Below are 14434 nucleotides of genomic sequence, written 5' to 3'. Positions count from 1 at the left end.
ACTTTTCAAAAAGAGAAATTTGTCCTACTGGAAGAGAACGATGATTGTCAAACAGAAGTGATTTGACTGGAAAGAAAAATTTCTGTCCCTGGAATTTTGAGTATGTTTCTCAGAAAAAAAAATATTTAAGAGCTGTTTGTGATACTTATGTACAAATGGTGCCTTAGATGGCAAATTCCTCTGAAATTTAGGTATAGGTGGGAGGAAGATTTGTTTAAGGTCTTGCATGACCCTCCCTTTGTCTTGTAAAGCTTTAAAAAGATCTGCAGCAGCAGATCCAAACAGATTTTGGGTATCTGAGGTAGAATCCAATAATTCTGCCATCACATCCTTCAGGAGAGATTTTAGTCTAAATCAAAAATAGCTCCTAATGACCGACTCTGATGTAATCATCCTAGATGAAGGATCAAAAGCATCATAGCTGCACTTGATGGAAAGATAAGCTCTTAGGAAGCAGAACCCAATAAAGAAAAGGCTGAAGTGATAGAATCAAACTCAGACATGTCTGCCAACATCCACCCCCTGGCTTGGAAAGAAAATAAGCACAAATCTTGTCATAAGTGTCTGGTAATTGATGACCCCGAAAGCTAAGATGGCAGAGGTATACACTTTCTTACAGTACCAACTCATTGCTCTACTATCCTTGTCTGATGGTAAGGGCTTGGAAGAGAAAAGTAACTTAGTAGGTATGTCAGTTGAAAGAGAAATCGCAGAAAGTTCTGATGTGGTTCCTATACAAGAAATTCTGAGCCTCAGGGATTTTGTAGAACCTGTCTGTTTTTAGGTGCAGGGAGCTCAGGCTGATGGGCTTTGGAAGCAGATGCATACATGTCCAGAAGAGCTTTCAAAACAAGAGGAAGTGCAGATTGCCTGGGAGAGTCCATCTGTAAGAGATCACAGTATCTCTTCTGGATGTCAGACTTCTGGGAGTTCTCCAACTGAAAATGTTCTATCATTTTAATAATGGTGTCCCCAAAAGAAAGCTCTTCAGCTGGGATTCAGGGAAGAGAGTATCCCCTTCATCAGATCCTAAAGGAAAAGGGGAGTGAATCTGGGAGGAATACACCAACAATTCCTCCCCAGCATCTCACTCCTGATCATCATCCGATGAATCAGAATCCCTAGATCTTTTAGAGGGAGTAGAAGAAGGAAGACCAACAGGAGAAGGTAGTGACAAACTCTGTGGGGGCTTTAAAGCCATAAGAGCATTAAAAAGACCTTGGGTGAAGTTCTGCTACTCCAGTTGAGGATCTTTAGCAACAGGAATCACATGCCTAATCCTTTGTTATGATTTTACAGGAAACTCAGTCCTAACAAACTTAGGAGGTTCTGAACCCTGCCTTCCCTTACAAGTATCCCCTAGGCACTTCAGAAAAAAACAGCCACTGTTCCCCCCTTCTCATTTGTAATGGATGCAAGATCAGCCTCAGAGTACATGTGAATGGCTTGGCCCATGTCACCCTCCAATGGGATCACGACAGAGGGAGCAGCCATCAGAACCAGACACTCCACCGACTCCTCATCTGACTGCACAGAAATGTCTGGCAGAGGATGGCCAGCAGAAGTCTCTAAATGCAATATTTTGACTACTTTTTTGAAGGCAGCTGGATATCCGGGCATGTGGATTCAGAAGACATGGTCCCTTGAGCAAGAAAGTTCAACCACTAATTTTCTAAATATAAAGAAGGGCAAGACAGATGGCTGTGCAAGGCCCTAGGAACAAATGACTGACAAATATGTTACTCTTTGATTGTGATTTGCACCCAAACAAAAACGTCACTTCTTGTGTCTGTCCTTATGGAGGCTCTGTCTTCCACACTCACATTTCCCTTTTCTGAATGATATGTACCGTCAATAAAACCAACAATTGGGTGCTAATATGCACTAGGCTTGGAGGTGATATGAGACAAATGACTTTCAGACCAAATTCAAAACACAGAGTTTCGAGAGGCACCAAAGAAGTTCTGGAGGTTTGGTGCTCATATGTCACTTATGTAGCTTGGGCCCCAGATGTAGGACATACAGCCGACATACAGCACTTGGATGGGCCCATGACTTTGGTATGCTGGATGGGTGTATGGCTGTTTATGGCAGGTTATCTCTATTGCAAAGAATATTACAACAGTGATTAAGGAAGGACATCTAGACATATACTGTTGTCTGGCAGTTAGTACTTGTAGATCAATGTGTGTATATACATCTTTAGGAAGCTATCCAAGGGCTTGCACAAGTGTATAAATACTGAGCATGTGCAAGTCTGACTGCCATTTTGTAGATAGCTGTTGAGATGTAAGCATACATGTATGTAAGGTCTATCTGTTAACCAGTTTGTATGTATTTTATGAAGCTGCTATCCATCCTGATGTGTTTCTAAGCATTAAAGCATCTAAACGAAATACCCTGCCTGCTTGTCATCTATGTTAGAGAGGGACGAGGGACAGTATTGATGATTAAGTCTACGAATGGTTAATGAGCTATTTTCTGTAGTCCATGGTTCAAGTTACTGTGTGACTCGGAAAAAAATCAATTAAATAGAGAGTGCACATGGTTTAAGCCTAAAATGGACATTTGTATCTGGCAGGATTTACCCAGTCAACAAATAAATAAAATAAAAAGTCCCTGGCTCTTGCTATTGAATAAACTTAGGGTCCACTGCCTACAATAAGGCATCACTTTGATGGGTTAAATGAATATTAGGCTGTCAGTTGAAGGAAGAAAGTTTGAGTAGCAGAACTGGCTGGAGAGCAGTTAACTAGACAGGGGTCAGGCAAGACATGTGGGAATCCATTTGCTGATATATTAGAATCTTCTTCTTCTTTCACCTTTTCCCGGTTAGGGGTCACCACAGCAGATCACCTGTCTGCTCATGATTGGCAGTGGAGTTTTACAGTGTCGAGTTGCCATCCCGGCGCCCAACCTTCCACAGAAAGCACACACACACACACACACACACACACACACACACACACACACACACACACACACACACACACACACACACACACACACACACACACACACACACACACACACACCTAGGGCCAATTTAGAGTGTTTAATCCACCTACAGCATGTCTTTGGGATGTGGAAGGAAACCGGAGCACCCAGAGGAAACCCACACAACCACAGCGAGGACATGCAGACTGCACAGAAGGCACCCCAGCTGAGGATCGAACCAGAGAACATCTTGCTGTGAGGCAACAATGCTAACTGCTGCACCACCATGGCCACCCCCATTTGCCAATATATTAGAATAAACTGATTCATCTGAAATTAATTAAAATAAATTTGGTTATATCTTAATATGAATAATTGAAATGAAAAAAAAAAAGCTGAAGCTTCAAATTGGATGATATGCCGTTACAAGCTAAAGTTCTTCATGATCCCAGAAACAAGGTCCTCTTTGACAGGTGACATGCGAGCTCGTGACTGTTGATAAGGAGAATCTCCTTAAACTGGTGGAACAGCTTCATTTGAAAGGAATGTTCCCCGGTATTTCCCATGATACAAAAGTATGTGTCATGTGAAATGATGTCTACTCCCTCCCATTTCTAAGGCTCTTGGCTAGTGCTGAGCAGGTGACATCTCTAAATAACACTAGGGGTACCCAAAGAACCACTAACTACTGCAACTGTTCCTCACCCCATCACTGTTAGATACGTCATCTTTCCCTAACAATTCTTGTTGCCACATTTGATTAGCAGCATTACAGATAGACAAAACTTTATTTGGATACATGAGAACCTGGTACCTAAAATTCCTAATTTTCTTTATTTTTGCTGATACTAGGCTAGATGATCCATGCAGGAAACTTGTATCTATGCTTCTCTCACTAGTCCTAGTTACAGTGACATATGACAAGACATGGTTCCTCTCCAACAAATGAAAAGACTGACAGCAATTGCAGCAGATGTTTTCTCTAATTCACATATAAAGAGTCAACATTACCTTGTTTAATTAGGCTATGAGCTAGATCAAGTCCATGCTCTACAGTCACACCAAAGGGTTGTCACCCTGCAGAATTTTACAAAGGCAGGATTTTAACTTTGGCAGTATTTGACATGTATGAGAGTTTTCACCACAGCAATTAAATGTTTTTACCACAACTATTAAATGTTATTTCAGGTTGTTTGTACCCTATATTTTTCACACAACTTTTATCAGAATTAATCTTGGTACAGGATATACCTCAGTCTTCTGCTTTACCAGTTTTCAGTCTCAGTACCCTACAGGGACTGTATTCTCCTCAAGTGAATGTTACTCCTTGGTTGATGTTATGAAAGACCATGGGCATTAGTCATATTCAGATAACCCCCACAAGGCCCTTTATAATAAGTATCAGTGACAAAAGGCATAGGAAGACAAGCACCTGCATCAGTGATATTAGGTGTGGGCAAGGGATCTTCTAGGTCATTTGTAGTTAAAGATGTTTTCTGTAGTTAAAGATCAGGGACATTACAATACCACTCCTATCCTCTGTAGTGAGGCATGGCCAAACAAAAGTGCCTCCTTTCAGTCTTGTGTAGATAAGGAACATTGACAAGCATGGTCAAACAAAAGAACACCCTTAGTCCTCTGTAAATAAAAATCACATTATGGATGGCCACACAGAAGATCCCCTAACACACAGGAAGTCCCAGTCCTCAGTTGTTAAGATGAGTGCCATAAAAACATCACTGACATTAAACCTAGTCAGAACATGGAGCCATCCCAGGCAGAGGCCCTCTCCCATTTTAATAATGTTCTGCCCATCCCAAGAAGATAATAATGTTAATGTCAAACTTCATATCATGTGCCAGGCATGTGTTTTGTTTTCATTCCTATTCTGCGGCAGTATCCAAGTGTCAATAGTGGAAACACTTAGTGCTCTGTGCCACTGTATGCTGTGTCAAAACCTGTTCTGTTAGTAAGTTATCCACTGGACTGTCAAGTCACATTTCCTTCCCAGCCAGCCTTAGCTACATTCAGGCTTGGTCTTGGAAATGGGTTATGAGTATCACTGATGGATGCTTTACCAGTGCACTAGTAAGCGTCTCCCTCCCTGACTGCAGTCCCTAGAGCACCATCTCGTCCAAGCCCTCCTCTCCCTTTTTTGGAGCAGTAGCTGACTGACAAACACCCAGGGCCATAACACTGAGATAAGGAATTTTTTTATGTTATATTATAACCATTGTTTTACATATACCTTCCACTTGGAGTCACAGACTTTCAGTGGCCCAAGCAAAGGCCAAGTGCACATGGACTCAGATGTGTTTTGAACTGCAGTGTGGTATGCTCAGCCCCTTGTTGCTATACTTAGTCTTCTTAGTCTCCAGTAGGCGGCACCACTATGTACAATCATAGGAGTTACAAAGCAATTGAACTGTGATGCTATTTGCTCTTTTCCAGTACCTAACCTATGGCCTTGTGTCTCTTTCCAAGGAGTACTACAGTGCTTAATTTACCCTGCCACCAGAAGGAAAGGCACTAATATGCAAATCATTGCTGCTATCTCTTTTGTCTGGTCTATCCAGCACCTTTGACACCATTGTCATAGGAGGAGTCATGTCTCTGCCATTGCAACAGCCTACACTTTGTTTTCTCAGTACTTCAAAGCCTGCTGTAAAGAGGCCTTCTGAGATGAAATCACTGACCAAAGCAGGTTCATTAATAAATATTGGGAGTAGTCTTTGAAGCTGGTGTCTGTTCACCTACCTGTGTGCATTGCTGATTAATGCAGATCTTACTGGAGGAGGAGGGTTTGATGAGACTGAAGATTCCAACTGTTCAGCCTTTCCAGCATGGATGGAATGGTTCGAGTCTGTATTCTGGTTTTCTGAGGTATGTTCTTTTGAGACACCTAATACAAAATAAGCATAATTTAGTGATACTGTCTGAAGAAGAAAGATAAAAAAAAGCTGTGCACTTCTGCATGGGAGTGTGAAAATGCATACATGAGTGCACACACAAAAACACACACACCCATGCATACACACACACACACACACACACACACACACACACACACACACACACACACACACACACACACACACACACACACACACACAAACGCATGCATGTGTGGATGCGAGTGTGCAAATGCACTCACCAGAACACATTAGGGTTACCACCTTTTCAAATGGCCATAGTGGGACATTTTTGGGACGCACATCCGATTTTACAGGCTGACACAAACCCACGGTCAGTACAAGGGATAGAACTTTCCTTTTTTGCCTAAATATAAGCTTATTCTTGTATCAGTTTAGTTGCTTATCCTGTTTCTTGTAACATGTAGGTATTTTAGATACAGAAAGAACTATTATATGCAACTATTACATTACATATGGGACATAATTATGTCGTAAAATCTCAGGACATTTGCCACGTTTAATATATTTGGTCAGGACACAACCGCCCAAAGAGGGACTGTCCCTCTCAAAGTGGGGCAGGTGGTAACCCTAGAACACATACACACACATATGGACATCAAGAGGTGAAAATCAACATAGAATTGTTCCAAATGGTACAACTGTATCTTCAATAGCATGTTATCTATATGGATGTATTTCTGTGTTCAGAGGCATTAACAGCTCAACAGGGATTAGAGTAGTTGACCTGTGTCTATGAGTGTAGATGAACTAGCCCAGCAAACAGCAACTGTCAAATATGACTCCTTACATTATGACCAATATGGTTATCAGTAGACACAGCAATTCTGAGCAAACAGCACATTTGTCTAAGCCCTGGAAGTGTACATAAAATACAGTGAAAGTTCAAGCAACTACTATACTATTGGCACATATGGACAAATACAACTCTTTTATAGATAACTGTCTGCTCCTCTATATTTTCCAGATTTACCTGCACCAGAATGGCACTAAACAGGCCCATGTAGCTACATTTAGAAGCTGGTGTCCATACTGAATATCAAAAGCCAGTGCTGCTTAGGTCTGTATGCTTGTGATGAATGATGCACAAATCTGTTTGACTGTGGACAACAGTGTACCGATCTCTCACCTGGAGCCAATACATGGTAAGTATACATGTCTGGGGTCCGTGCTGGAGAGATATAGATTCATCATTTGAATGCTGTACTGACTTCTATGACTGGGATTAACACAGCAAAAATCTTTAAACCTGGGGTTGATAAAGGGATATAATGCATGACCGAGGCCAATGATATACAGTCTGCATACCCGAGGCTGATGCTGATCAAGTCTATATACCAAGGGCATTGCAAATCTGTATGACTGGGACCAGTGTTGGTCAGATCTGAATACCTGGAGCCAAGACTATGCGGGTCTATATGCGTAAGGTCAGTATTGTTCACATATGTATTCCTAGAACCAGTGCTGCAAAGACTGGCACCATACCTTTCAGCCTCTTAGCTCAAGAAATCTGGACAAAGCCAAAAATAATGGAGGGGAGCAAAGGCCCAAAATAGAGACAGATTTTAAATATTGCTTATATAAACTTAGAAAGTTTCTAGAATAACAGGTTTACATACATACATACATACAAATGTTTCAAGTACGGGTATTAATGCCCTTCTAGCTTGCCAATATACCAAAACACTTGTTCCCGTAATAATTGTCCAGGCTGTTCTTAAAAATATCTAAACTAGTACTTGCTTTAATGTAATTTAGTGGTCTGTTCCATAGCATCACCTACTCTGTCAGAGAACCAGTTAGTACAATTCTCATTCCGGTAGAATCTTCTACATAGGTTATCTGATGATTCTCTAGTACTTTTTGATAAGGTTTAGCATTAACAGTAATTTTCAGAAGGTATGAAGCCTGAAACTCAAATTTCTATCATTATTTAGTGATGTCAGTCTTCAGTGATTTGCCAGAGAAGCACACATTTTATCAGGAATGGACCAGAAATGTGAGGCAAAATCTGGACATTCTGCAGAAAATCTGGACATTTGAGAGGTATGATTGGCACACTTGTAGCTATTGCTTATAAGTTGGGCAACTATGAATACCCTGTGATCAAATAAGAATGCTCCTCTTGTATCTGGTATGAAGGCTACTATTTACAAGTCAATTCCAAAAGACAATGTTGTAGTTATTTTGTGAAATCAGTTAAGCACAGAAATACACAAAAGCAGCACAACAGTTAATAGGGAGATGAGTTCTAAATTACTTGCTGAAAATTTTTGTTGAAAAATGTTACCGCAAAATATTAATAAATTGATGAATTATGGCTGCTAGATGGAAGTTAAAAAGAAAATAGTGCAAAAAGCATCGGCTTAAAAGAAAGCTGTGCCAACTCTGGGGTGAGGGCTGCATTTCTGGCTGGTAAGTTTGCAAGAGGGGATGTTTAATGGTGGGTCCATGATACAAGGGTAGGAGGGGTTGTTGGAAAACTGTAGCAAATTATTTCCTTATATGTATATCTATTTTTATGTGTGCGTGCATGCCTGGTGGTAGTATGTATGTGTTTGTGTATGCATGTTTAGGTATATAAATATAGGTATATAAGTAAACACACTTAGGTGTTAAAAATATTCTGCACCATTGTGTGCATTATTGTTACCTCACAAGCCACAAGTGAGGTAATTGAATTAATGGCATTTTCTTACATGTTAACAGTCTTTAGTCCTGCCATTTCTTTTAATTTTCAGCAGTAACATATGTTGATTTCAAAACTCATTTGAATATGTTGAATTTTGTTTCCTCGTGATCATAAAGTGCAAAGCAAAATGTTTGAGCTTCAGTCAATACAATTAGTTTCCTCTCCCCATCTGAATTAATTCAACTGCACATAGAACAGCATCTGTAGGCTGTATTAATTCTAGCACAAATTGCACAGCTTTTGTCTCAACTACACAATGCCATATGTGCTTAAAATGTTGCATTTTGCCTCCTCATGATCATAATGTGCAAAGCAAAATGTTTCATGTAAAATAGATAAAATCAGCTTTCCACTTCCTGTACTAATTTTACTGGGCACAAAATAGCATCTGTCACCAGTATTAATTTTATATTGCACAGCACAGAGGATTGCATTTGCAGGCTATATTAATTATATCATGCACATCACAGCCTATCACTTAGGGGTTGTTTTAATTAAAAAATGCACAGAGCACAGTAATGGGCGTCACACAGTAGCATCTATAAACAGATGAACATCACATTGCTATATGTTGCTTCCTCTTTACAAAAAGTACCAATTTATATTTGCAGACATGTAAGATAAAGTGAATTTTTTTTACTTATATTTATCTGCAACCCTTTCAGGCATCACAGAATAGCACTTGTCAGTTAATCATGACAGGGTAGCTGTATATCACTTCCTCATTAAACACCGGGCCAAGTTCTGTTTGTGCCATCAAATTAATACAGCTTCTAGATACTTAGCAGCACTGTGCGTGAGTCCCTTGAGACAGCCTCCAGATGTTAAACTGTTTTGTACGTGGTAAATTGGCACAACACAGGTTATCATACAGACATTGTATTAATTCAGTCTTGTACAGAACACGTGGCTAATGTTGTATTAATTCAACTATACTGCTATCATACTGCTACAGTATACCCTAATGCCACTAATAGTGCCCTGCGTGCCTGCCATTGATGAATGCGTGTTTATAAATGCTCTCAGGGCTGTCATGCCTTTTGTATTTGCAGTATTGTATGTTGACAAACTAGTCTTCCATGGAAGTGATTATTGGCCTGTTGTCCGAAAAGAAAGAAAAAGTCACTGGTTCAAAGCCAAATAAAAAACATTTTGGGATAAAAACAAAGAAATGCTACTTGGCATATGCACCATCTATAAGGCACATGTCTGTCATCCTTTCCTACACAACTTTCTGATAAAAACCCTGCCTCATTATGTCAATACAATTGAGTTAGTAACCCAGGAACAGAAATCCATTAAACAGTACAATAATAATTTCTTTAAAATAAACAAAGTTGTTAATTACCCAAACTATTTTTTGAAAGGTTACAGAGAAGCTGCTATACCAGCTGTAGGCTTTTACTCCTTCCCACTTTACAAATATATCTAACAATGATTTTGCTGAATCATTTAAGTACTGTTTTGAAAAAAAAAAACAGTCCTTAGCTCCTTCTGTCATCCACCTCCTCACTCTCAGGTCAAAATAGTAGGTCATATAATACATTGTTTCTTAAGGTGATCAGCAAATGCTGAGTCAACATACCTCTCAATCATCCAGATTTTCTCAGAATGTCCAGATGTTTGTCATGTATGTTTGCTAAGTACCTTGTACAATCTGTGGTTTTCTGGCAAATAGCACAGTTGTATAATATCTTAATATAGCAGTAGATGCCCTTCTTTTCGCTGTTGCAGTATTCAGCACCTGTGTGATCTGCCAAGGATAACCCAACAGTGGTGAGTATACCAAAGCCTTTACATCCTCCTAGGATTATATGTTAGCCATATGCTCCCCACCCAGGTGACATAAGTATGCTGAATACTCAGAACTGAAGTGCCCCAAGAGAATTATAGCAACCCCAGGAGAAGGAGAAAATGTGCATCCTGGAGAAAAGAGAAACAGGAGAGAAAATAGATCAAGGTGGTAAAGATCCCTCAGCCAGTAAAATGCTCCCCCAACAGAAGAAAATATAAGTAAGGGCCAGGAGGGAGGGTCTGAATAATGCAACAGTGAAAGGAACTTTAGAGTTTGGACTTGTGGCAAAGAAGTTCTGAGTATTCAGCATACGGACATCACCTTTATGCCCTATGCATGGGTGGGGTGCATACAGGTGACATACAATGCTGAGAGGATGTAAAGACTTTGGTATATTGGCCAGATGTTGGGCTATCCTTGGCAGGAGATCCCACAGGTGATAAATACTGCAACAGTGATATGGAAGGGCATCACTGAGGACTGAAGTCACTAAATAATGGCAGACATTGAGTTTCAGACTTTATATCCTTCAGAAAAATGCATGCTAACACAAATCCCTTTATTCTAGCAACTTTTTTAAGTTTATAAGACCAATATTTATAATCTGTCCTTAGTTCTGGGCCTTTGTCCTCGGTTAGTTTTAGATTTGTCCAGATTTTTTGCACTAAATAGTTGAGAAGTATGTAAGTCAGGAAACTCATTTTAAAAACAAATGACTCTAGGTCTGTGGCTTCTGATTAATTTTCACAAAACTTCCATCAAATAGTTACCTTCTTCATGGCTATCACTACTTAGACTGTTGATAAATGGGAATATAAAGGGAGGTATGGCTCTGTTCTTGTGAAATGACCTCACTATATCAACTGAGACAAACTACAGTTCCATAGTTATGTCTAACATAACTTGAGTACTGTAGTTATGCTAAACACTTTGTCAAAAAACTACTAAAGTGCATTGTTCACTAACAATGAACTGAACTTTCCTAAACCTACAGAACAAGAGGGCTTTTACAACTTGTTTTTTTTAATACAAATCAATATAGTCTTTCAAACAGTGTTAGATTATATACTGGAAGTTCTGAATAATGTAAACTAGGTGTCATTGCTGTGTCTCAGGCATTTGGTATTATCAGTCACAAGAATCTTTTGGACAGGCAGCCCGGGGAAACAGCCCAAAAATTCTACAGAGGTTATAGAACTACATGAAGGATAGTAACACAGGGTCACGTGGATGAATTAGTATCCAATGCGTTCTGTTGAAATAAAGTTGTTCTCCCAAAATCAGTTATGGGCCTTGTACTGGGTAACTCACTATTATTTTATTGTGGTGATTGGGTTGCTCTTCTTTAAGTAAACAATGTTTCGTTACTGTGTCACACAATGTTGCTCAAAATAATCTACAAACTGGATTCAAAAATTGAAGCTTAGCTGAATAAGTCCCCATTACTAAATGCAAGTAAAAGCAGATTTTTTGTAGTAACCAATACTCCACTTAATCTTGTGTTATGACCATCCCTATTAGAAAAAGTACTCAGGAGGAACACTATAACGTTATTAAATACTCAGAAGTAATTCTGTACAATTTCCTAAACAAGGAGGAATGGTTTACTTCTGTTGTTAAACTAGTACAATCAAATACTGGAACATGTTTAAAGGAGCAGGACTTAACATTCACCACACATTAGAACTAAATTTACTTTCTCTTTCTTGTTATTTTTTATGCTGTTTAATGGCAGCATCCTATACACTAGTCTATTTCTAGGACCATACAGTAATTAAAACACATTTACAACAAATGTGTTACATTTATTTGTTAGTCAACTTCCACGACCCTGCTGCTGCTTTGCTTTGTTTCATTTTTCAGCTACTGTACCAACTCTGTGTTTCATTGAAGCATCAATATGTGGAATAACATACAGTGTGTGTCTTCCGGCTTTCCCGGTTAGGGGTCGCCACAGCGGAACTCCGGTCCGCTAATGATTGGCAGTTGGATTTTATGGTGTCGAGTTGCCAGCCCGACACCTAACCTTCAGAATAATATACAGTACACCTCCTAAAAATCTTAGACTCTGCAGGAAAGTTGATGAACAGTCTAGGGGTCAATGTGTTTGATGATGACCTATAATTATTGTGGTAATGTCTGGAACAAGTTTCCAAGTGATATAAAGCACTACAAATAATGCTGAATTCATGAAGTTCATGTATAAAAAAGGTGTTGAATAGGACAATGAGTTATTGTGTGGCTCTAAATGGCAGATGCTATTATATGCTTAAGGATCATATGGTTTAAATGAACATTTCTTTTTAAAGACTAAGTTAAAAAGAAGGTTGGGCTAAGTCTCTTTATTAGTTGTTCATTCCGAAAGATTTAGTTTTTATTAATTTTCCTCAGCAGGTGCTGAATACACTGTAACGTATTCATAGTGCATTTGATCTTACGGTGCTTTAACTGCCTGAGAAAATCACTGTGACCAAAACTTTACCTTAACAAAACAATGTTTTGTTGGGACATAGTTCTTTTGCTGCCTTTTTTCTACATAATGGTGCTCTAATCAGCAGTGTTCGACTACACCCTGTAGTTCTTTATTGCTAGATTTTTGGAAAACATACTCTTATTTTGTTTACTTCCAACGCATCCTCATTAGTTTCTGTAATTTAGGCATGTAAATGCTGTTTCTCTTATTACTAACTCTTTTATACAGCTAAATAATATGGCCATTTATAAAGGATCAATTGATCTATGAGGAGAAACTCATTGGTGGACCCTACAATTGGGTTTACCCTCTCCACCATTCAGAATCCGGCATTACATAAATACACAGTGGATTTCTGTGGCTTTGTCTTTTTCTGAAAATAATTCAAGCCTGAGTAAACTAAAGCACTCCTGATGTTGATCTGCTTTTTAAACCTAGTGAGTTTAAGTGCCCACCCCTGATGTAAATTGAGTTTAATAAGCTCCTCCCTTTCTACACTGCTTTTCTTGTGCTTATATTGAAAAAGTGCATACTACCTCTCATTGTCTGTTCTACTGATTTACTTGCTCTGAATTCATTATCTAGCTAGCTGTTGGATAAAGTAGTGTATTTTTACACTCTAGTATAATCACTTGTTTTTACATCAAGAGGTCAGCAGATTTTCCATCTAGTGCACTAGGAGTTAGCCTGGTCTGGTTAGGTTTGGGAAACACTTGAGATTATTGCATGTAGTTTTATTGGCTGGAGGGCTTACTAATCAGCTTATCTTGTGTTTAGTGCCTTTATAAATTCTGTACAATAGCTCATTTATACAAAGCAAAGTACAATTATTGAAAAATCGTACTTTCAGAAGTACTTTGGTTTGTATAAACGATCAGAAAAACACTATAATTACGTTCTTTGGTAGGTACTAGGCTGTCTGCCCGAAGGCATTTATAAGCCTAGCTGGAATGCGTTGGCTTTCGCCACCCCCTTAGATTAGTTCCCTGTGCCTCTGTCAAGCAGAGCCATTGAAGTGATCCCTGGGGTAAACTTTCTGTTTCCCATCCACTCGTCAACGTTTCTCTTGAAGAGCGTTAGCGAGGAGCTCTGCCTAATGTAGATTGGAATCTTATTCCAGAGCATGGGAAGTCTCTGGGACAGAAATCTATCCCTCCAGCATATCCTAGTTATTGTTGTGGTGAGGTTTAGATCCCTGGAGCATGTGGCTTGAGGGGATATGGTTTTCTTTAGGTGGAGCATGTCCATCAATTTTGGGTTGGACATGGCCTTGTATGTCAGGCAGAGATCACCTCTGAGTAGGCGGTATGCAACCGAGTACAGCTGGAGTTTCTTCAGTCAAGCTGCATAGGGCATCTGCTTGAGGCCAGTGATCCTCTTCGTGAGGTACTTATGTGGTCTTTCCAGTTGTTGCAGGTGCCTTGTAAGGTACATCCCAAATGGGGAATTGTACTCTATGATGGGTCTGATGAGTGATGCGTAGAGGGGCCCAATGACCTCTTTTGATCTGAATGCAAACCCTTTTGTGATTAGGTGGGCCACATAGAAGGATTTTCTAACCATTTTGACAATGTGATTATCAAAGGAGAGGTTACTATCTACTT

The 14434-nt window shown here is 39.5% G+C and overlaps 1 protein-coding gene across 1 annotated transcript in view; it reads right to left on the bottom strand.

The window, feature by feature from the left end:
- The window catches only part of NGEF (neuronal guanine nucleotide exchange factor), a 760193-nt gene that overhangs the window by 381094 nt on the left and 364665 nt on the right, over nt 1-14434 (bottom strand). The window contains exon 3 of the mRNA XM_044070587.1: nt 5695-5839. Coding sequence (XP_043926522.1) covers nt 5695-5839 — 145 coding nt within the window. The remainder of the gene's footprint in view (nt 1-5694; nt 5840-14434) is intronic.

Source organism: Protopterus annectens, chromosome 4.part1 (genome assembly GCF_019279795.1).
Source record: "Protopterus annectens isolate FY-2018-M chromosome 4.part1, PAN1.0, whole genome shotgun sequence".
NCBI classification, from domain to species: domain Eukaryota; kingdom Metazoa; phylum Chordata; order Ceratodontiformes; family Protopteridae; genus Protopterus; species Protopterus annectens.
The sequence above is the reverse complement of the archived record's forward strand: the minus strand, read 5'-3'. Positions and strand labels throughout refer to the sequence as shown.